The sequence below is a fragment of the Phyllopteryx taeniolatus genome, chromosome 1 (genome assembly GCF_024500385.1).
Source record: "Phyllopteryx taeniolatus isolate TA_2022b chromosome 1, UOR_Ptae_1.2, whole genome shotgun sequence".
Lineage (NCBI taxonomy): Eukaryota > Metazoa > Chordata > Actinopteri > Syngnathiformes > Syngnathidae > Phyllopteryx > Phyllopteryx taeniolatus.
The window spans coordinates 1716943-1740979 of NC_084502.1; the positions used below are offsets into that span (position 1 = coordinate 1716943).

Sequence of the window (24037 nt, forward strand, 5' to 3'; positions counted from 1 at the left end):
TTGGACACACCACAGAGAAGAGTATTGTTAGCAAGCCTGTCAAATTTCAGTGAATTAGAAAAAAAAAAAAACCTGCCGTCAAAATGATGAAAAATGGAGCCCACCTCTAAGTTGTCGGTCGCAGTGGGCGTGTCCGCTAAATGCACTGTAAACACCCCCCGCTCATTTTTCAGGGTCCGTACAGTATGTGCTCAAATGTCTGTAGTCAGCTGCAGGCTGAATAACATGCGCTGCTGTGTTTAATAAACGGTTCACTTTCCCTGATGTGTTTCTTATGCGGGGACCCGCACACACCGAGGGAGGCACTGTTGTATTAGGCGACCCCACTGCCAGTCTAGCGAGCTTGCTAACTCGTTAGCTTGCGGGCTGATAGTTAAGTTTCCGAGAAGGGTTTCTATTGTCTGGATCTGGCGCACGGAGAGGCTGTGAAGTATTGGACGAACCCAACTCTGGCCCGTGAGATCAGCAGGGGAGCCGTCTAATTGGCCATCGCTTTGCTCCGTGTGCATTTTTTTCAGGTTGTAGGCATTGTTTGATGGCTAACTGCACGCTGTAGCGGTAGAAATTGGCCAAGTTATTATTCCTAAGGAACTGGCAAATGCGCCGAATAGCCTCTGATGCAATGACGGCGCTTGGTACTTATAGTACTTATATAGTGGGGCAGGGCCAACTAATACCAGAAAGCCCAAGGGCGTACTCTGGCTTGTTTTTAATGAATGAAATGCTCAAAGAATAATAGCCACAATTCCATACTCAATTATTTTGTTCTTTTCATGTTTTCAGCACCTCAAACAAATTTAATGTATTCAGAAACAGAAACACGGAAATGACTTTACAGGGTCTTTAAAGCTCTTTTAGCAGTGCAAAAGATACTTTTCAACGTTCTCCACTGGATGCAACACTTTAAGAAGGAAAGGTTGCCATCAAGCCAGCGTTGGTAATGTGTATCAATCCAACACTGTACTTTACATAATCTGTTCATTTTTGTATTGTAATGATGGCTCGTGCGTTGTCCATTGAAAAAAAACAAGAAAAGTATGAATTGTTTTCCCCCCCATGGTACTCAGTTTTGGGTATTTTCTTAAAGAACAAAAGTGTATTATGTATTAAGTATTTTCCTAGAAATTCTTTTAGTATATAATATTTATTTTGTACACATATGTGGGGATTAAACATTAGGACTTTAACATTTTACGCTTTTAGGACAATTTAAATTTTACAGGTTTGCGTTGTCAAAGTCTGTAATGTTACTGCATCGGGGTGAAAATGAGATCCATTTAAAAAAAAAAAAAAAAGCTAGCCATTGTGTTACTTTTGTTCTCATCTTCGATTTCAGCCCATGGTTGAAGTCTGGATGAAGCGGGTACTTTGTGGCGTGTTTTATGTGAAGAATGGCGGCCATATTGCTGTTGGAAAAATATCACTGTTTATGTAATCCTCAAAAGTTGAATAAATATAACTTGTGTATGGCGAGTGATGGTGCTTCTGCATAATGATGGCTTCTTTCTTCCCCACATTTGACAGTTGCCTCGGCAAGTGCTCTTTTTAGCATCCTTCCCGGATTCCTCGGTTGTAAGGGTGAAACAACAGAAACAGAGCGGAAGTAGGCCACGACGCTGCTTTAATCCTATTGGTGGAAGCAAACTTTAAGGCGACGCGTTCCGCTCTCTGATTGGCTACTTCTCGGGGTCAAAGTGAAGCGCCGCAGGAACGCTGACGTCGACTTCCACCCACACAGCAGCGTAATGGCCGCGTCGATAGCAGTCATGCCGACAAACCGGGCCGCTTCTCGATTGCAGTCCAAAACACGGACAATTCAAAGGAGGCGCACACTTTTGGACATCGCTGTCGTTGTATCGCTTTCGTTAGCCTCCTTACTGCACTGCGCTGCGGCCGACGGTAAGACGCTGGTCCTGCTGGACAACACCCACATCAGAGACACCCATTCAATGTTCTTCCGCAGTCTGGCAGGTGAGCGTCAAACGTGTCATCTTATTGCATTCTTGTCTTCTGTCCTCCCTGTGTTAGACAAGCCAGCTAAAAATTGTGTTCGGAGAGTAGTTGGCTTTGGTTTGAGCTTCATGCTGTGCCAAACGCATGCTAATATTGGCCTGGCTTTGTCTGCCATAATTGACTCACTCTGGCCGATTTATGTGGTGGGCAGTATTAACAAGAATTTAACTTTTGGGCAGTTTTTTGGAGCTATCCACTTATTTTCCACTAATCTGTCTAGTGTTTAAAAGTGGACTACAGTATGTAGTGCATTCCTCAAGCAAAAGCAAACATAGTTGGCTACTCTGGCGCGCGCCATATACGTCATTTCTGTCGCTTAATTAAACCTACCGGATCAACGACAGCTTGTGGAACTGACGTAATAATTGTTGTGCCACAAAAGACGTGGTTTGTTATTGGACCATGTAGTCTATTTAATGTAATTGCTATTCAGCTTCCCTGGTACTGTATGTGATAGTGCGGTCTTTGTGGATGCTAGCCACTATTGACTGTTTTGGTACTGAATGTGACAGTGTAGACTGTTTAATGTAGTTGTTCTGTGACTGTGTAGACTGTTTAATATTGTTATGCGACCGTGTAGTGAGTTTGTTGACGTTTTCCTGCATTGACTTTTCAGATCGAGGCTTTGATCTTACATTCAAGACCGCCGATGACCCATCACTTTCTCTGATCAAATATGGCCAGTTCCTGTACGACCATCTCGTCATCTTTTCGCCATCAGTAGAAGGCACATGACTTGTTATTGTCTTACTTCATATTTCAGTGTCACATTTTGCTGTCTAAATTCCCAAAGCCTTCTCTCGGTCATCTGCAGAATTTGGAGGAAGTATCAATCTGGAGACCATTACATCATTCATTGATGGAGGAGGAAATGTTCTGGTTGCTGCCAGTTTTGATATCGGTCTGTTGATTTTTACCTGTTCTGGCTTAGGTTAAATGTGATTTTAAAATGTTCAAGGCTCATTGTTTCCCCTCTGTTAATCAGGTGACCCACTGAGGGAACTGGGTAGTGAGTGTGGCATAGAGTTTGACGAAGAAAGGACTGCCGTCATTGACCATCACAACTACGACAAGTCTGATCCGGGAGAGGTAATCAAATTGCACCAATGCCATGCCGCACTGTGCTTATTCACAAGTCACCTTTTTTTTTTGTTGTTGTCTCCAGCACACTCTGATTGTTGCTGACCCAGATAATTTGCTGAAAGCTCCAACCATCGTTGGAAAAGCCACCAATAAACCAGTGTTGTTTAAGGGTGTTGGGTAAGTAGGATGAAATTGAAAAGGGCCATCATTTTGGAGTTAAAGACACCAATGGACGTCACTTTACTGGCATCTACATGACCTGGTGGTTTCGATAGTGATGAATGTGGCTCACGTGCTACGTCTGTCTTTTTCAGCATGGTGGCTGACCCTGACAACCCTCTTGTTCTGGACGTCCTCACTGGCTCTTCGACGGCCTACTCCTTTTTTCCCGACAGACCCATTTCTCAGGTACAACAAAATATACTACATAAAAAGACGCACACCTTTTTTCTCACTGTCTGACATGAAATCGGACTAAACTGTTTCTGTTTTAGGCCAATTAGGATTACCAAAATCATTTCAATATGCTAATAGACAGAATAATAAGAGGATTTTGTTTTCATGCAATTTTTCATTACATTCTTCACATACAGTACTATGCCTTTAAACAATTTGGGAAAAACCCTGATGATGATTGTCATTTCTTTGGACGCTTCTGATAGGTTTGACATTTGAGTCAGACCCCTGTATCTGTGTTTGAACTTGGCACACCTGTAACACACTGCTTCTTTGTGTAACATCATGGGAAACTCAAAAGAAATCAGCCCAAATATCAGGAAGAGAATTTTGAACTTGCACAAGTCTGGTTCAACCTTGGGTGCTATTTCTAGATTGCTGAAGGTGCCATGTTCATTTGTTCAATTATACCCAAGTATAACACCATGGGAATGTCCAGCCATCACACCGCTCAGTAAGACGTGTCCCAGAGATAATGTTCTTTGATCCGAAATGTGGATATCAGCCCAGGAACAAAAGCAAAGCACCTTGTGAAGATGCTGGCTGAAGCTGGTCAGAGTGTGCCCTTAGCCAGACCTGTCTGTCCTGTGGTCTGACATAACTAAAATCGAACTGATTGGCCATAATGTTACGATTGGAGGAAAAAGAAGGAAGCTTGCAAGCCTGCAAACACAATCCCAACTGTGAAATACAGTGGTCAACATAATGGTGAGGGGTTGTTTTTGCCACAGGAGGGATTGGTGCACTTGACAAAATAGATGGCATCGTGAAGAAAGAACGTTATGTGGAAATACTGAAGCAATGTCTCAAGACTAGTCTCCAAGTTAAAGCTTGGGTGCAAACAGGTCTTCCAAATGGACAATACCCAAAACATACTGCCAAACTGGTTACAAAGCGGCTTAAGGATAACAGTCATGTTTGGAGTGATTATCGCAAAGCCGTGATCTTAGCCCTATTAAAAATGTATGGGTGCTCCTGAAAAGGCATGTGCAAGCAAGGCGGCCTACAAACTTGGCTCAGTTACACCATTCGTGTCAGGAGGAATGAATTTGTCCCAAATTCCTGCCAACGATTGAGAAGCTTGTGAGAGGATATCCAAAACATCATACACTTTAAAGGCAGTGGTACCAAATACTCATGAAATCTATGTAAACTTCGTACTTAAAAGAAAGTCATGAAAAATAGTCTAAAAACATGAATCTGTCATTTTATTGGCATTTAGCAAATGGGAATAATTGGGGCAATCCCAATTGACCTAAAACCTGAGGAAAAGTGTGTGTCTTTTTATATAGTTTATGCAAACTTCTGGTTTCAACTGTAATCCCATGCACTGCAGTTGTGTAGGGACCTTCTTAGTAGTTTCCTACACAAAATACTAGCTCGCAATTCTTGGTGTGCAAAAGTGGCAGAGTGCCTTGAACAGCGCTATACAAGTAGTATTCATTATTGTTTATTATATGAAGTGAATAAGAGTAATTTGTGCTGTTGTATTTTTTTTAATGTTATTTTATTTTTTCTTCCTTCCTTTCTACTTCTCTAGTACCCTCACGCAGTGGGCAAAAACACCCTGCTGATTGCTGGGCTACAAGCCAGAAACAATGCTAGAGTAGTTTTCAGCGGCTCACTGGACTTCTTTAGTGACGCCTTCTTCAACTCTGACGTGCAGAAAGCCGCACCTGGATCTCAGCTGTCAGTTCTTGCTCACTATAGTAATCCTTTTCGTTCCCGCTGTTTTAGAGCAAAGTACCGTTTTATTCTTTAGTCAAGCACAGTGCCATTGTGATCGTCTTGTTCCTCGTAGACACGAGCAGACGGGCAACAGGGAGCTGGCCGAGGCTCTTTCTCGCTGGGTTTTTAAAGAGGCCGGCGTCCTCAGGGTGGGCAAAGTTAGCCATCATCCCGTGGGAGAGAGCACTCCCCCTGCAGCATACACTGTCACTGACCTTGTGGTGAGTTTCCCAGCGGGCCACATCTAAATCTGTAAAGGGAACATAGTATTGAAATATAACTGTCAGCCCCCCCCCCCAAAAAAAAAGACTCAATTTGTTGTAATATGTATTTTAATGAGGAAAAATGCACTTCATAATATTGTACTTTATAAAAACATGCAGTATTATGCAACTCTTTCTGGTGTGCCTGCCTTGGCCACCTGGGGGGAGTATAAGACAGACACAGGTACACAGTGGACCCCCGCTATTCGCTGATTTAGGGACTGGGCCTGACGGCGAATAGCAAAAATCCACAGATAATTGCATTGGAAAAATAAGATCTTACAGAAGTGGAGATAAAGCACCACTAACTGTTTTGGGGTGGTTCCACTGAAAAAAACAAAACCAAAAAAATTCAAACAATTGGGAAATTAGTATGTGGGGGGTCCACTGTACTGTTCATTGAGCTATCGCCACAGCTTGAGGCAAGCTAAAAAAAAGTGTGAAGTGGCCGTAATTCTTGATCCTTTGCAATATTTTGACAAAAACGTGACAGTTATTTGGCATTGTTTTTTTTTTTTTTTTTTAACAACGTAATACATCTCCTTTGAATAGCAAATGTGTTGTCGACGCAGGAGTACAGCATTGTTATCGAGATGCTCTCCGAGGGCCAGTGGGTTCCTTTCGACGGCGACGATATTCAACTGGAGTTTGTGAGAATTGACCCCTTCGTCAGGACTTACCTCAAGAAAGCTGGTACTGTGTCCTTGCTGCTTGTATCTGCTTACAATCTTGACATACAGTCCAGCCAATGGAATGTTTTGATTCCTTCCAAGATGGGATATACAGCGTCCAGTTCAAGTTGCCCGACGTGTACGGAGTTTTCCAGTTCAAGGTGGACTACAACCGACTGGGATACACGCATCTATACTCTTCCACTCAGGCGGGTTCCTGTTTAAATTCTGCTCTGGTGACTTTTAAGGACATAGAATAAGTAATATTTGTCCCCTCCTATGATGTTTGTCACAACAGGTGTCAGTGCGTCCCCTGCAGCACACTCAATATGAGCGCTTCATCCCCTCGGCCTTCCCGTACTACGCCAGCGTCTTCTCCATGATGTCAGGACTCTTTATCTTCAGCGTGGTATTCTTGCACATGAAGGAGAAGGAGAAGTCTGACTAATTTGGAGCTAAAAGAGACAGAAATTGACACGATTGAACTTTCAAAGCGACTCGAAATTGAACCTGTTTGTGTTGGGGTACAAAGGCACTCAAGTAAGTGGCTGGTGGATGTTTTAATGCTGGTGTGTGGTCTTTATTTTCCACTTCAAGGCCTGTGAAAACTTTGAATTCTGTTAATGTTACTTTACACTTGGTTGTGAAAATATTTTCTGTAATTACGAACAAGCGACAACAGGAATAGGAGTTATTGACCCTTGTTTTACAATTTCTGTAGTAACCACATGCACTGAACAAAAAGATGCCAACTGCTAATTTGTCTGAAGACTTTTTAAACAATAAAATATTGACATTCCACATGGAATTGTATGACCAAGTTTGGATTTGTCTGATTTTGCAACATGCCAGCACAATGTCAGCAAATATTGTCAAGACCAGTATTTTTAGGAAATATGGACTTCATTTCAAAACAAATACTTTTTAATATTAGGAATATTTAGTTGTATGGTGGCATTTTGGGTGAAATTTCAGGACAAAGTGATAGAAGTGGACATTCTTGGAATGAATTGTTGGATTCATGGATCAAGCACGGTTGCAAATTTTGCTGTTCAGCTTCTTGTTGGAAAACGGTATGTTGTGCAGAAAGTAGCAAAGCATTGAACACTTAGACGTGTGTTCAAAAGTTTTAGAGATGGTCAAATTAACTTCACCCATAAAGGGTATAGAATCAGCCCAAAACTAGGTCAGAGGAGTAAGGTGGGTTGCTCCCGTATGGTGATGTTCTTCCCCGCCAGGAACTGTTGGATGTTCAGGGCATTGTGAGCATGACTGTTGTCATGGTGAAGCAGCTGTCGCGCACTGAACGAAGCAACCGCTACAGGATCTCTTTGCAGATGTACTGATTGATCGTCTTGAAGTAGAAAACTGGTATTTTATGTTTTGAAATATTTAATTTGGTACACCTGTCCCACAACCCCTAATCTTGTAAAACAGGTGCGCTTGGGAGGAAATAATGATGCAGGTGAGTCATTTAAGTATGTTAACACTAGGACAAGTTTAAAATGCCATCTCAAAGCAAAATGTGGTTTTGTGTGTAGTGTATTTAATCCAAATTCAAGTGTGATTAATCTGGTTAACAAAAGTACTCGACTGACAGGCCGAGTTAAAACTAAAAACATTTCTGACATATCGTGAACCTGATTGCCCGAGTCATTTTTGAAAGTTTTCGGTAAACAAAAAGCGAGATGCATTCAACAGACAAGCGTTGCTTCGATTAAACCTTTGCGTTGCGGATTACCAAGCCCTGCATGACTCAAAATACAAAAGCTGGGCCAGGTTTTTTTTTTTTTTTTTTTTTAATAAAATACTTTTAACCCCTTTTTCTTTTTAAAGTTAATTACGGCACTAATGCATTGTCTTGTTTCCGTACAAAAAACCCGAATCCCTTGGTTTTGAATGACTAAATAAAATATTTTTTTTGTATCTAGAATTTTGCAAGAATAATTAATAAATGTATAATCAAGACTTCCGGTTTGTTGCCATGATTCTCATGTATGTTTTCAAAGACTGAGTTAACGTCGCGTTTCCTGTGACGTGACTCTGAATGAAATTGCTAGGCTAATGGCTAGCTGTGTAGCGCATTCACTTAGTACAAGTTCGCCGTTGGTGACTAGAAAATAAATTGGACAATATACGTAAAGTAACAGCAAGAGACGTGCTAACTAGTGCCATTTAGCGACATTGTGCTAAAGATGCGGTTACTACTTCTCCGTGGTTTCTTCTAGCTGCCTTCAATGTCTTAAGTGGCTAACTATCGCGGGACGAAATCAACATTGTTAAGCTCGTCGCCGTTCAATTGTAACACAAAAGTTAAATGTGTTTATCGACTGTATTGTAAATGTGTGGACAAAGCGGGCTACGGCGCTGTTAGCTTTAGCAATACTAGCAGTGGACGAGGCAGTCGGAGTCAGCTGACTGGTTTCGGTGAGCTGCTGCTGCTGCTTTTGCCGCTCGCCATGGATCAGCTCAAAGTCAAGGACCGCATTCTGGAAAACATCTCCTTCTCCGTCAAGAAGGTACTTGCATTTTGCGTGCGCTAACGTTTGGTCAGTGTGCAACCTGGGAAACGGTCTCGACCCCGAAATTGGCTCACGTTTACCCCTGGCCGACTTTCAACAACAATAGCTAGACGTCATGTTGTCATAAGTTGCGACGACCGCATCGGGCCACTGCGGCATACAGCATGGGGCCGGACAGGGCGCCTGCCACATATTTGCTTCATCGTAAATATTGAATATTCTACGTTTCTTGCTTCGCCATGTCCTATAATGTGTGGAAACAGTCATTCGACACACCCCAAGCACCGTTGACGTCATCCATCCATCCATTCCTTCATCTGTTCTCTGCACCGCTGAAGCCCAAAAGAGCAGCACAATCTTAGATAATGCACCATGTCATAAACATTGTTCCAGTTTGCCTTTATGAAGGTTGAATTTCTGACAATATTGGTAAAACAGGTGTGTATGCCCAGTGACCAAAACAACAGCACCGTTGCTTTAGAAAGCTTGCACAATGTGTTCTTTCCAAGTTGTTGTCATTCTTCCTCAAATGTGGTCAATCTTCAGCCTGCTTGCCCTTTTCACAACTGCTAACGTGTTGGCAACAATCACTTTGAAAGGTAATATAGTTATCCTCGTGATTGTACTGTCTTTACTCCTTGTACACATGACACACTTTTAGCCTTCGACCATATTTATTTATATCATTTTAATGCTACATGCCGCTATCAAAAGCACGTGATCTTACATTATAGCCTAGTTCTTTTAATGTAAGTGAATCACGTAACCCCTCAATCTAACAGCAAAGTCTTTGTTCAACAGTGCTGACTGAGTCTAACAGACTTTCCCACCACATATCTTTAGTTCTGTCACATATTTGACTTTCACTTTGGTCTTCACAAGGAGATTGAGGTCAAATGGTCAACTTCCACCGCTTGGCTCTAACTTTTTTCCGAGCTTGTGATGTTATTTTGTTGAACTGGAGTCGCAATGTTTGGCTAAACATTGGGGATTAGTTGGGAAACAACAATTTCAGAGACTGGTTAGGCCACAAATGCCTTTCATTCTTCCGTTTCCGGTACAAATTACGTTCATGGTCTTGTGTGATATAAATTAGGTTCGTGGCTTGTGTGTCACAGTTTGTTCCACCATTTCTATTCTGTCCCAGAGAAAAAGTTGCACTAAACCCCCCCCCCCCCCCCCAAAAAAAAAGTCTGGACTAAAACCTAACTCAAAGTCATCATTTAGTTGTTCAGTTCCGTTAGCTCAGCTGTATCTCTTTGTAGAATGTTCGGTAAATATGAAAACAAGTTGTCCTTTATCTTCATGTGAAAAAGAATACTCCCGTACTGTCAATCCCAAATCTAATGAGCCGTCATCAGTGACAAGTTGTGTTTCCGCAGTTGCAAAGTTACTTTGCGGCATGTGAAGATGAGACTCCAGCCATCCGGAACCACGACCGGGTTTTGCAGCGGCTCTGCGAGCACCTAGACCACGCACTACTGTACGGGTAAGAAAGTTGTCATATTTCTATCAAGTTGCGATGGGAATGCCTCAAATGAACATTGCAAATCTCGTACTGTATCACCTGTCCACCAATGTGTCCCAAAATATTTGTCCGTGATGTTTTCTCCACTGCAGGCTGCAGGATATCTCGTCAGGCTACTGGGTTCTTGTCCTTCACTTCACAAGGAGAGAGGCTGTCCGGCAGATAGACGAGCTTCAGCACATAGCAACGAACCTCGGTCGAAGTGAGTCTTACTTGCGCACTCGTGTGCACGCCAATGACCCTTATGCTGACTGTGCTCCCAGGTCGTGCTTGGTTATACCTGGCGTTGAGCGAGAGCTCTTTAGAAAGCTACCTACGCCTCTTCCAAGAGAACCAAGGACTACTACAGAAGTATTACTTCAAGTAAGTGATTTAAAACCCTTGAGGCATCCAAGGGACGTTTTGTGCCGAGTTGTTTTTCAAGCCGCACTGGCAGTGTTGAATGTGAATGACAGTGAATATTCATTTCTTAAAACATTTTACAATTGTCATGTGTTTCTTAAATTACCATTAAATAGTAAAAAGAGTCAAAAATGCCATTGATCGCACATTTATCTGAACATAAACTAGTGCAGTCTTTTTTTATTTAAGATGTCAATTTGGACTACAGTGAATTTATCGCGGCGGAAACGTTCCAGATCCACCCGCAATAAGTGGAACGCTGTGTTTCTAGAGCAACCATTTATATAGGTTGACTACTCTCACATGCTTTAAACACATTCAAACGTATTAAGACACACTTAAACTTACTGAAACACACATTTCAAGTGCATTGTAATTGTATTTGAACATAAAAAACAAAAACAAATTGCAAGCAGAATATTGTGTAAAAATTTTTGTAGGTATTGCAGTGTCTGTGTACATAAATGTTTCTTTAAGAGGTGGGGACTTCTGGGGCGACATTGGCGAGTCTGCGTGTGAGTGTCCTGTTGTGAGTTATGGCCCACAGCAGCTCCTGTGTTCAATAAAAATGCTTGAGCAATTGTTGCTTTCCTTTCCCATATGTGAGGGCATTACAGTCAGTATTCTGTACATCCCCCCCCCCCCCAAAAAAAAAATCAATTGCTTAAAAAAAAGGCAACATAGCGAGGGAACACTGTAGAGACTTTCAAATTGTGTCCACCAGAGAGCGCTACCTTTTCCCATTTAAAACATGCAGCAAAATGTCCCACCTTTTACGGTTTTATGCAAAGGTGCCTCATTATTGAAAGAAGTGCGTCGCTGTTGATGTTGGACAAGGGTGTGTATGTTAAATGAATGTTTGTGTGATTCTTGGGTCCAACTTCGTAAGTCTTCGACTCCTACGTTGTCTGATTTAATAACAAGAAAGGACTGAAGAAGTTACAGTGCATTCAAATGTTGTGATGACTGATAACAGGCACAATCAGTATTTTTGTTGTTGTAGGAATGCGTTGGTGTGCAGTCACGACCACCTGACGCTCTTCCTCACACTGGTGGCCGGATTGGAGTTCATTCGTTTTGATCTGGAGCTGGTCCGCATTTCTTTCACGCGATTCCTTTCCGAATGAACACGTGACGCGTCTCTAACCCGCCCGTTTGACGCTGCAGGACGTGCCCTATTTGGACGTGGCCGCCTACATGCCCGAGTACTACAAACCGCGCAACCTGTTGGACTTCGAGGAAAGGCTCCCGAGCTCGGACAGTTTGTCCCTGCACTCCTTTACCTCCCTGACCTCCACCAACCTGGAGTGGGACGACAGTGCAATCGCCCCCTCAAGTGAAGGTGAGCTACGCATTAGTAGCGTATCATGTGAGTGTAATGTGGTTCTTGAAATGTCCACTTGGGATGTGACATTACGACTCAGCCAATAAAGAGAGAGTGGCATGCGTCATCGATGGGTACGTCGCTGTTCACAATGTAGAATTTTATTGTTTTAGTTCACACTTTTCTATATACTCTCCCTCCATTGATTCATTTTGTTTTGCATGCCATAATTCCCATTATTTTCAAATGGTCTAAACTGCTCTCTAATGTTTCATGTTATCCCTCCTTTTTTAGATTATGATTTCGGTGACATCTTCCCCGTGTTGCAGGCAATGCCAAGTGCAGACTGGGAAGGTGGGACATTGGTTAAACCTTCCCTTCCTGCCAATCCACCTCCTTCCCATTTCCTTTGTCATTCCCCTTTGTTTTCCACTTGTTTTGCTTAATGTATGTTGTGTACACGACTTGCCGTGATATGAGGTCATATGTGTTTCTCATTGTGGAAAATCAACAGTTTTCTTATTCAAGTCTAATTCTTGTGGAAGCACATTTAATTATGATTCAATCATGAGTCTATTTGATCACCTAGAATAGCTCACTAATAGCTTTTAGCATAAATGCAGCGCTGTGTTTACACAGTAATCATTGCCATGTCAAAATTTTTTTGGGTAATTGCGCAATAGCTTGAACACTTTTAGGTCAAAAAATGAGCGCTATTTGACTGAATGAAACAAATGTTACAATTTATAGTATTTCCTTGCAAAATATGTATGCGTGTTTTCATGAATACCTTTTTCCAACTTTGAATATTTGATTAGGATATGTTAATGATAACGCAATTTTTTTTATTTATTTTTTATTTTTTTAAATCTATCATCCAAGACATTAAGTTGCTTGCTCTGTTGTATGCATGAAGGTCAAGTGTTATGTCATCCTAATGCTCCTTTTTCTTTCGCACAGTGAGTCGAGTGTGGCTGCTGTCACTGTTCTTATCTTTTACAATCTGTCCACCGTACGCTTCTTCTTGGTATGGGCTACAGTATGTGACACTAGCCTAGACTCTGATCAGAAGTAGTAGCACACAATTATCCAGCCATCCATTTGCAGACTGCCCATCCTCAATTAGGTTTGCATGTGAGCTGGAGCCTATCGCAGCTGACTATGGGCAAGAGCCGTGGTAGCCAGCACGTATAGCCAAACAAACATTCAGCCCTATGGGCAATTTGGAGTCTTCAATGTTTTGAAATGTGTGAGGAAGGAGCACCTGGAGAAAACCCACGCAAGCACAAGGAGAACCCAAACCCCAGAGCTCAGAACTTTGAGGCAGATGTGAAAACTACTCTTTCACCATGCTGCTAAACAATCAGTACAATTACATTTACTCTTGTACTAAAACTGCTGTATTTTAATATCAGCTGAATGCATAATATATATATTTTTTTCTTTCTTTCAAGAAGACGCACACAGTGCTCAATGTAGAGATACGGTAGTCACTTGGTTGTCCCCGGTTGTTCTCGGGGGATAGGGACCAAGAGTAATTGAACCCTTCCTATTAAAAGAAAGTTCAAACTCCACTGTAATTGCCTATAGTTGCCACAAGATGGCGGCAAAGGAGTACTTGTCTAAATAATACTCAACTCACATCTATAGTTCCTTGATACCAAGAAGCCACTAAATGCCACACATGTGACTTTTTTTCAGCGACTAACAGAAGATAGGTTCCCCCCATAATTAGCCAATGTCAAATGCGAATATGCGGGGATCACTGTAGTCACTACGTGAATTCTTTCATCTCAGCAAAGAAATGCTCGGACTAGGCCTGTGTCACTGCTTACTGTCTGTCTACCTATATGGTCCCGTGTGTTTCGGACCCTGCTGATGAACATCAAGAATGCGGCAAACCCTAACTCGTGTGTATCGTTTGTGTGCAGTGGTGCTGTAAAAATACACAATGCTTCTGTGGAAATGTGTGTACAGATAAAAACACTGACAACTGGTGGTTCTGAACGTTGGAAAATATAAGAATGACAAAACACTCATTTCCAAAATTTTGTGTATTACTACAACTCCAAGAGGAAACGTGAGATGTTTCCTGTCATAACTTTGTGTCTTGGTGTCACTTTCCACAAAAGAAGGCGACATGACCGACCAGGCCAGCTGCCCGAGGTCCAGCGGCTCCGACCCTCTGACCGTCATCAGCGACTCGATGGTCTTAACTGTCGGCAACGTCAAACTGAAGGCGGGCCCTCATCTATCGCCGCCAAGTCCCACATCCAGACACAACCCTTTCAATCACGACTCGGACGCCAACACTTCAGCCGACCTGACGCCGATTCATGTGGCGCGCTGTCACGTTGGCCGCGCCGGAGACGACGTCGAGAGCGCCAACAACGAGCTAGAAGTTATTCGGTAGATTGCTGACTTTCTCAGCTTTGTCTACTCAGTGATACTCAAACTTGTTTATAGCAAGTACCATCTCAGAAAATACTTTGCTCTCCAAGTATCAACATTAAAATACTGTGGCATAGGAGAGTCCAAGTGTTCGGGAAACAGAGGTTTTATTCCTATTATTATTTTAAGCCACTGTTCTGTACAGTTTTAAAATTAACACTGCACTTACATATAGGAAAATACCATTGATTCAATCAAAATGCATTGCACAGAACCTAGATAACTATGCTGAAATGTAAAAGAAGAAGAAAAAAAAAACAGTTCTAAAAAATTATATGCAAATGTATTGCACTTAAAAAATTGAATACAACTCAACTGTACTTAACGAATGTCCGACACTGGATTAAAAAAAAATAATAATAATAAAATAGGGCTCAGCCACTGTAAGATTCTGCCCAGTTTGAACATTTGGTAATTCTTTCACCTACCACTAGAGGGAGCACACATATCGCACATTGAGAATCTTTGGTCTACTTGTACGCATGAACAGTTTATTCCTCTTGACCTCCAGGATGGCAAGACGAAGAAAAGCGAGCAAGAAACGACGTGGGAAGAGCTCCACAGATTCCATCAGCAGCATCCATAACTCCTTATCATCCGAGCACATCGAAATGGGCAGCAGTTGCCCCAACTCGGAGGAAGCCGATTCCTTGAACTGCACTGTAATCCACCCGGACAGGGCGGGGTCAGAGGTGGTGGCGGAATGCGAGGAGGATGGTGCGGAGGCCCTCCTAAGGCTTCCCGAGATGACGGACACTTCCATGGATAGCGTTGGCCAACCCCTCCGGGACGTCGTCGACAGACTTAACGAGGAGGTCTGGGACCCGCCCAAGTACGACGAGGAACTACAGAGGGACGAGGGTCCCGAGCCTCCATCGTGGCGGCCCTTTCGAGAGGACTCTGGGGGCGAGCCTCCCGACCCGGACTCGAGCCCAGACCTCCTTCGGGCCTCAGAAAACGTACTCTGCCTTACCCCCAACGATCCAGACTCTGCTCCCCCAGGTGGTGGGCGCCATGACCCTCCAGAGCATTGCCAGTCACAGATACTTTCAGGTGGCCATGAAGATCAAGGAGAGGCAAAAGCGCCAGCAGGACAGGGAGCAGACGTGAAGAATGAGGAGGGATATGATACAGACGAGCGGGAAACGACTTCTGTACAAGATGAGAAGCTTAGTCCCTCGGAAAGTTCTCATCCTGCGGAGTTTAAGTAAGGACACAATCTGTTCTGGGTGCTTTGTCTAGTTACGTGACGTGCGCTACATGTTCACTTTTTGTCTTCTAGGGTGGACAACAACCACTTACTACTCCTCATGATCCACGTATTCAGGGAGAATGAGGAGCAACTCTTCAGGGTGATCAGCTTATATTTTATAAAGTGGACCCCTGCATATCTACGGTTCAGCGCCCGCAGCTTCACCCATCTACTTTTTTAAAATAATTTTTTTCCTTTTTTTTAACAGTTATCTTGAAAACACTTAGTGGCTTATCCCAGTTTGTTCAAGAATTATTTGCGTTTAAAATACATGTATAATGGCCGCCAATTATCCGCAGATTTTCGCTCTTCACGGCCCGTCCCGGCCCCTATTCCCCGCAAATAGCGGGGGTCCACTCTACTGATGATTGTTCCACTATAATTCTATTTTGGCGTAGTAGTTGCTCATGTACAAATCGCTTTCTTTTGAAGTGTATTTGAGCTGTTCATTTCCATATTGTTCGGAGATGGTGGTTCAGCTCGTCAGTCCGGTACAGCATTGTGTGTCGTGTTAGGCTAATTATTGAGTTTTATTTTAAATAGAATAGTCACACCACTGTAGCATGGCAGACTTTCACTTTTTGCATATCAAGCAACGATTGGACAGCTGCAATGTATTAATGATACAGTCCAGTGTAGCACCATTCCATCTTGTGTGTTTAGATGGTGAGGATGAGTACCGGCCATATGGAAGGGGACCTGCAGCCTCTTTACCTGCTGCTGACCGACTGTTACATCTATCTTCTGAGGAAAGGTCAGTCAAATAGCCAAATAATGTGTGACCCCACCTAATAAGTGTGGGACCTCTGCGCTGTTGAGCCTTGAAGGTGTGCTGAAACTTTGCATTATTCCACGCAGGTGCAGCAGAGAAGCCTTACACAGTGGAAGACGCCGTTTCTTACAATGAGCTTGACTATATCTCAGTAAGATCTTTTCTTTTCTGTGCTCACTACTTGACCTCAGTTCCACTTCTCAAACTTAAAACAGCTTTTCAACCTGCGGTAGCTGCCTAATTTGAATGTTTGAATGAAGAAGGTGCAGCGATGAATTGATAACTAATCAATTATCAAATTAATTGATGATCATTTTTGATCATCGAGTAATCGTTTAGAGACCTTGTTTAACTTTAACTTCTTGGAATTTCAGCCTCCCAGCTGTAAATATTAATATTTATTATTATAATAGAACAGCCAAATTGTCTTTGTTTCAAAACAAACATCTTATTTTACCTTAAAAACATTTATTGTCACGGAGCAAACCGTAACTGAATCATAATCAGTTTGTGCATTTTCTGCACTGTCAATTTGAAATAAAGTCCTGTTTTTGAATAAAGGGTTGGAAATTCTTTTGTTTTTTTAAATCCGATTCATCGATTCGTCGAAAAAAATAATCAGCAGATTAATTGATTGTTAAAATAGTTAGTTGCAGCCCTATTTGAATGGGATTGCTCAATTCTGAACAAAGCCACATCCCCATTTATAAGAGGGTGTGCACACTTGTGCAACCACATTATCTCAGTCGTTTGATTTTACGTGTCCTCTCTGAAAGATTTTATCCAGTTTATAGGTCACAATAATGGCGGAAATGTTTTAAAATACGTTCTCTTTTTTTTTTATATCACCAAAACATGGCATCTGAACTGGGCTGTGTAGACTTTTTACATCCACATTTCACGTTTTCAGGTGGGCCTTGATCAACAGACAGTGACTATAGTTTGCATTAATAGAAGAAGGAAGTTCCTGTTAGACACAGCTGATGCCTCCTTGACCTTGTGAGTGTTTCCATGTCTCCGTGTGTCTTCATGGTGCACTGCCCACACTAATCTCATCACTTTCGCTTCCAGATGGTTCTTGTCCGTTCTTAAGACGGCCATGGTGAAGGGTTGTCGTGAGCCCCCATATCCTTCCATCCTGACTGATGCCACCATGGAAAAACTCGCTCTCACAAAATTTGTCTCCCAGGAATCTCACTGCGAGGTGAAAACATGCTAAATGGCCAGTGGTGTCTTGTTTCCCAACCGTGTTTGTGCCTTGGCTCGGGCGGGAGGCGGGGTACACCCTGAACAGGTCGCCAGCCAATCGCAGGGCACATAGAACCTTTTGATGATATTATGGACCGTAGACGATGAAATCCCTAAATTCCTTGCAATTGTACGTTGAGGAATTGTTTAAAGGTGCAATTGTTCACAAAGAGGTGAACCTCGCTCCATCTTTACTGGTGAGCAATTCCGGGAAGCTCCTTTTCTAGCCAATCATGGCGCCCACCTGTTCCCAATGAGCCTGTTCATCTGTGGGATGTTCCAAACAGGTGTTTGATGAGCATTCCTCAACTTTCTCACTCTTTTTTTGCCATCAACGTGTTGCAGCCATAAAATTCGAAGTTAATGATTATTTGCTAAAAACAATGAAGCTTATCAGTTTGAACAGTAAATATATTGTCTTTGTAGTGTAATCAATTAAATATAGGTTGAACATGATTTGCAAATCATTGAATTCTGTTTTTATTTAACACAATGTCCCAACTTCATTGGAATTAGGGTTGTACTTCAGTTGTCTACAAACTGCAAATAACTAACATGTTGTTTGTCTGAGACACCACAAAATAGTCCCACAGAGACATGTTTTTCACCGATAAGATTGAAAAAAAACTTTATTGGCCGTCAGATAGTTACAGCGCTATGCCACAACACACGAGACAAGGCTAAAAATAAACTAGCTTTGTGATTCATACCCGACGGCGACGCAACGTAAATGTCTTTTGCGGAGCCGATCGATGATGTCATTGATCGGATCGGCGAATTATGAAATGCAAGCCGATCAAACCGATCAGATCGGTATAAAGTCTAATTTGATCATCTCTTAACTGCAAATTGCACCTTTAAAGCAGCGGTTCTGTGTACTTCCAGGTTTCTGAAGTTTCTATACATCTGTATTCACTGGTCCACTGGGAGGATCCTATGGATACGACCTTGCCAAACTGGAAATTACCTACCAGGGCTAAGGAAGGGCTGGTGCAGTACCGGGCTGGCACCACATACCTGGGCAAGGAGCTGTGGAAAAGCTGCTACCTCGTCCTCAGGTGGGGTGTGGTGTGGTGGTGGTAGTGCGGGGGCGGGGTCCTCACATACAAATGTGGTTTTCAGCACAAATGTTTGCCGACTACTGGTATACATACACACGCTTTACATGCGAAACATTTTTACATTAACATGATAGTTTCTGCCATTTGAACAAATGATATCAATTTAATCTTCTTTCTGTGGCGTTCTCAGCATTCTCATTACTTTAACCCCTTCTAGCAATGGAATTCTGTACCTCTATGCAGAAAGGACTGATGCGACGCCAGTGCTCTCAGTCACTATGGGGTAATTTTCATGAAATCTTTACGCCACTGCCAAGGTGGGCGGAGGTAGTGATGGCAGCTCACCATCCACGTGTCCCCCTTCTCCAATCAGGGGTGTATACTGCGGGGGATGCCGTCGTTCAAACAGCTCCGAGCGTCCGCATGCCTTTCAAGTCATCCTGACAGAGCGCCCCCCGCTGGAGCTCAGTGCCAATAATGAGCAGGACATGGCCGACTGGATGCAGCTGCTCTGCCAGTCGGTCTCCAAAGGAGTAAGGACAGACGTTAACCAAACATTTTGTATTTATTTATGATAATGATTCTTTGGTTTTATCAGTTTAATTCACCCTCATTTGGCTTGAATGACAAACATTGTCACCTTCCCCAAAATTGCTGTAAAATACACAGCATATTCATATTTTTTTCCACTGTAAACAGGTTAGTATTTTAAAACTACTTTAACCTGAACTATACATTCAAATCTTTATTATATTTTGGGGGGGTTAACCATTTAAAGGCCAGTATGTTTGTTTCTGCTTCTGATGGGCATGCAACAATGACATCATTTCCAAAATGGCTGACAGGAAGTGTATAGACTGAAACAAAACGTTTTTTTAAATAAACTATAAACTGAAGTTTTCAGAAAAAAAACTAAGCAAATTACTCTGTAATTTACCTTTTGACTGTCTTTTGTATCATGTAATATCTCTGAGATAGTGAACCTTACTGTCAGCTGTTAGCAAACATACAAACTCGCTTATCCAATCACAAATTCAACAGCAGCTGTGTTCGATTGGTAATTGACAATTAGTGGGCGATGGACACTGTACCACGTTCTGCTTTGGCTCACGATAGTTTTGCCAAACTTGAACGCAACACCAGAAGTGCGGGTGTACATACAGGAGACTCTCTGTAACTTCCGCTAACAACCCATGTTAAAGTTGGCTCCTCCCCAACATGTTTCTCAATCTTGTGTTTCTTTGACACCAATTACTGGGCTTATTTCCACAAAGAAAAAAAAACACAAAAAGGGGAATTTGTAAATAACGAACCGCAAATAGGTGGGGGTTTACTGTACTTTATCTTGAGTGCTACAAAGATTTATCTACAATTTGCTCTCCTCCAGGTCATCCCCCAAGGTGCGGCCCAAACCCCGTGTATCCCGTGTTGCCTGGTGGTGACGGACAGCAGGCTGCTGACTTGCCATCAGGACTGCCAGACCAGCTTCTTCCGCTCGTTGGGCAGCGCTGACATCTGTGACGTGGAGGCCGTCAGCCTGGAGGCCGACGTGGAGTACTTTGTCATCGTGGGTGAACGACGGCGTAGCAGATGCCTTTAAATTTGCTCTCCCGCTAGAGTTTTCATCGGCCGGGGCGTATTTTGTGCTTGTTTTACGGGCAGGAGTTTGCTGCGGATCGTGACCGCTTTCTCCCCCCGTGGGTCTTGTACTTCAGCGGACGTGAGGAGAGAGACAGACTGCTGCGAGTGTTAGACAGCAGATGGAGAAGCATCTTCCAGGTCAGTCAGGAGAAACTTTGTCTTTAATATGCATGTCTACAGTGGACCCGGGCATATTCACTGTTTAGCACCTGTGGACGCACCGATTCGCTGATTTGGTTTTTGTCCACCCCCCATTTTGTCGTTTTTTTGGGGGGTTATTATTTTATTTCTTTATTGCAATTCTAATGGGCATTAATTTTATGCACTATATGCAGTCAGTGAATAGCGGAGATCCACTGCTTTTTTTTTTTTCTTAAATCTGTCCATATTTAGAGGGACACAATCTTGCCGAGTTATCGCTGGCATATTTGTGTTAAAGCCTGATAAAAGCGGAGACAGGAATAAGTCACATCTGTGCAAGTCTCAAGTCGTAATCTTAAAGTCTCCAGCAAGTCCCAAGTTACTGCGGAAAAAAATCAAGTCGAGTCGCCAACCAAATTTCAAACAAGTCAAGTCATTACTTGTTTCAAGCAACTCTTAAGTCATATTTCGTCATATCTTCACAACATATATTGGAGTCAAAATGCTTTTTCAGTAATTATGACACAAAAAGTACATTTACACCTTTTAAAAATTGAATGAACACACAGTTACATTTATGCCTCTAAAAATTAAATGAACAACAAGAGTATGATATAAATAATTTGTATTATTACTATTTAGAATATTTTGTCTAATGTTTGCATGAGTGTTTACAGCTACCAATATATCTAACACTGTTCCGGGGATGATAAATATTGAAATATACTGCATGTGGTAGTCAACGTGTATAATCAAATTTAAAAACTGCATATGTTGTTTTTGGTGCTAATCTGTTTCCCAAATGTGTGTAAATGGGCAAATGAGGGAAATGAATTTATCACTTTGTAGGTTGTCACTTTATGAAGTTCTGTCCTTTTCGTCGCATTAGTTTACAAGCAGACCTGCCACATCCAATATGGCGGACAAGCTGCTACGAGAAAAGCCGCTCAATGAATCTATCTATGCTAAAATATAAAGTTTCTGTTGTTTAATAATCTATTTTTTAGATTCTGGTCTCCGTATTGTCTATCACTTTGTCTTCTCACTTAAAGGCATAACTGGCATGAAGTTTAGTTAATCTTTGATCAGTTATTAGAGAGCTAATGTGAAGATAACCTAGCTATCTTACCTGCGTCAGACAGATGAAGACACACCTCATCGAGGTTGTGTCTTATCCTTGACCTGCAAACCTTGCATGTTGCTTTTCTTTTTTCCCCCCGTTTTCATCAAAAAGATAATCCGTGAGTCCAACTATAATCATTTTTCTCCGTGATCCTCGCCCAGTGAGGCAGCCTCAGCTCTCGTCTGTGTCTGGGCCAATGGACGGGGGCATAGCCTATACGTACCGGCCAGATTGCCAGATTGGTGGCTCGCACGACACAAATAAATAACTTTTCTTTCAAAAACAAAGGCCACGCTTTATTGACTTGTCAAGTTATGTAGTCCAAATCAAGTCGAGTCTTTCATATGTGGGAAACAAGCAAGTCGAAAGTCATAAAATCAGCGACTCGAGTCCAAGTCACGTGACTCGAGTCGACTCGAGCCCCCCCACCTCTGGATAATAGAATATGGTCCTGTGAAGTTCTGTCCATTTGCCAGCATGTGGTTACTGTCCACAGGTGGCGCTGCCCCACAGAGAGGTGTGCGAGCCATCCGTTCAGAAGCGCTGCAGCGAAGGGTTGGCTTTAATGAAGAGCGCGTGGCAGCGGGCGGACAGTTTGGCCCGAGGCCGAGCGCAGCGCGAGCCTTGGTGCTGACGCACAAACACACACACACACACACACACGTATGAACACTATTGCCAGTGATAGGTCAACACACTCATTTAAGGACAATGGTCCGCAAGCGGTGCTCCGGCAGAGCCACATAGAAATATTCTATATGAGCGCTGGAGAAAATGTCTTCAAAGAACTCTCGCATGTTGACCGGCATCACACGTGCTTTGTAGCCATCCACAAAGGAATGATTTAAAGGGGGAAAAAAAGGACAACACAAAAGTGAATATGCTGCACATAATCCATGCCTGTAGTCATTATTTTCCTGTTACAGACACCTTTCGTCACAGGTGTCAAACTCAAGGCCGGGGGCTACATCCGGCCTGCCGCACCACTTTGTGGCCCACCACATGTTTCTAACCCTAACCCTAACCTAACCAAAAAAAAAAAAAGTCCTTTGAATTGGACGTAATTCAAACATGTACATCGGTTGCCCATGATTAAAAAGTGTTAAACATAATTAATTTCGAGAAAAATGACATCCGTTTACCACATTTGAATTATGTGCAACTGAAAATTCCGTACTATTTTAGTGTAAATAGTTTTATTTTCATGCAATTTTTCTTCATTTTTAAGTTATTAGTCTTTTTTTTTTTCTTTTCTCCACCAAATCCCATCTTAACATTAAGGGTTGGGGTTATAACGTATACTTGTGTGCCACAATTTTAATAGATTTAATAATCAACTACCGTGGCAGTTGTGTATATGAAATAATATGGTGCGCTGACTGTAATTCAATTTGAAAGCAGAAACGCCAACTGTAGTTTATGTACATTCACTACACAGAGATGGAAATATTTCCTGATATTTATTTTTTTTCTATGATTTTGATGATTGCCCGTTGATAGCTGGGATAGGCTTCAGCCCTCCCGCGACCCTAGTGAGGATACGCGGCTCAGAAAATGGATGGCTGATTTTTGATGATTGAATCTTACAGCTAATGAAAATTCTAAATCTCAAGAAACGAAGACATTAGGTAGGAATTGGTCTTCTGAAAAGTATTTTCCAATGTGTGAAAGGTGGAGTATGCAGTTTTCAAACTGCTTGGAAGATTTGAATGTAGCTTCACTTCAGTCCCCCGCATCTCTGCCCAAAGAAATGCCCTCATCTGACTAGGTTATCATGCATAGCAGCTACATTGCTAGCATGACTTATTCATGATGTAATATTACTAAACATGCAGTGCTTCCAGTTTGATGTATTTTTTTTAGAATGTACAATCAATTAAAAATATAAGAGCGGTGAACAACTTAACTGACGGCCCGGTGAGAACAGTGATGTGATGTACGTGTTGGCTTTCCAAGCCCAGCAATGGAACCGTCCATGTGTAGGGCACCACCGTTACAGAGATTACCCTTGATTTGTCTCAAGAGCTGTCCAATTCCTTCTTTTTAACTTTTGTTGCTAATCCGAATTAAATAATCCGGCCAAGAAACTATAATAGTTTTTACTCTGCAAGAGGCTGTGGTATGTCCTTGCGAGCCTCCGTGTGCAAGGTTCGTATGATTGACACACTATTTGGTAACACCCCCTCTCTCTACAGTTTCTGATTGGCTATTCTTGTTCCGCTGTGACCATTTGTTAAAAAAAAAAAGAGAAAAAATTATAATTATTTGGTTAATAATAATTTCAGGTCATGCAGACAGTTTTAACATGTATGACAAAGTGTTTTTTTTTTTTTTTTTTTTTTTAATTGAGAAAACTAC

At 42.3% G+C, this 24037-nt stretch overlaps 2 protein-coding genes across 3 annotated transcripts; both read left to right on the plus strand.

Annotated features, from left to right (window-relative positions):
• Nucleotides 1-1694: 1694 nt before the first annotated feature.
• Nucleotides 1695-7022, plus strand: ddost (dolichyl-diphosphooligosaccharide--protein glycosyltransferase subunit (non-catalytic)). Its single transcript, XM_061788786.1, has 11 exons — nucleotides 1695-1971; nucleotides 2630-2740; nucleotides 2828-2914; nucleotides 2999-3102; nucleotides 3179-3273; nucleotides 3411-3504; nucleotides 5093-5241; nucleotides 5354-5501; nucleotides 6116-6236; nucleotides 6317-6423; nucleotides 6513-7022. Exons 1-11 carry the CDS (start codon nucleotides 1746-1748, stop codon nucleotides 6660-6662), a joined length of 1392 nt encoding a protein of 463 aa, XP_061644770.1. The 5' UTR covers nucleotides 1695-1745; the 3' UTR covers nucleotides 6663-7022.
• Nucleotides 7023-8171: 1149 nt separating this feature from the next.
• Nucleotides 8172-22736, plus strand: plekhm2 (pleckstrin homology domain containing, family M (with RUN domain) member 2). 2 transcript variants are annotated; one of them, XM_061790198.1, is made up of 20 exons: nucleotides 8172-8733; nucleotides 10119-10225; nucleotides 10357-10466; nucleotides 10528-10627; nucleotides 11670-11757; nucleotides 11834-12008; nucleotides 12285-12344; nucleotides 14123-14399; nucleotides 14953-15648; nucleotides 15724-15793; nucleotides 16357-16447; nucleotides 16552-16616; nucleotides 17376-17464; nucleotides 17537-17669; nucleotides 18599-18771; nucleotides 18992-19057; nucleotides 19148-19307; nucleotides 20162-20341; nucleotides 20437-20553; nucleotides 22176-22736. In XM_061790198.1, the coding sequence occupies exons 1-20, from the start codon at nucleotides 8674-8676 to the stop codon at nucleotides 22311-22313; spliced, it is 2955 nt and encodes a 984-aa protein (XP_061646182.1). In that variant the 5' UTR covers nucleotides 8172-8673; the 3' UTR covers nucleotides 22314-22736. The 2 variants fall into 2 exon arrangements, with proteins under 2 accessions (XP_061646182.1, XP_061646268.1); XM_061790284.1 differs by lacking the exon at nucleotides 12285-12344 and having other exon boundaries at nucleotides 8173-8733.
• Nucleotides 22737-24037: the final 1301 nt, after the last annotated feature.

Bases quoted from the DNA above. Each gene is read 5' to 3' on its own strand.
- ddost (XM_061788786.1), top strand. From the start codon at position 1,746: ATGGCCGCGTCGATAGCAGTCATGCCGACAAACCGGGCCGCTTCTCGA. The intron at 1,972-2,629 runs GTGAGCGTCAAA...TTGACTTTTCAG, and splicing joins GTTCTTCCGCAGTCTGGCAG to ATCGAGGCTTTGATCTTACA. The intron at 2,915-2,998 runs GTCTGTTGATTT...TCTGTTAATCAG, and splicing joins TGCTGCCAGTTTTGATATCG to GTGACCCACTGAGGGAACTG.
- plekhm2 (XM_061790198.1), top strand. From the start codon at position 8,674: ATGGATCAGCTCAAAGTCAAGGACCGCATTCTGGAAAACATCTCCTTC. The intron at 18,772-18,991 runs GTGGGGTGTGGT...AACCCCTTCTAG, and splicing joins AGCTGCTACCTCGTCCTCAG to CAATGGAATTCTGTACCTCT. The intron at 20,342-20,436 runs GTGGGTGAACGA...TTTTACGGGCAG, and splicing joins ACGTGGAGTACTTTGTCATC to GAGTTTGCTGCGGATCGTGA.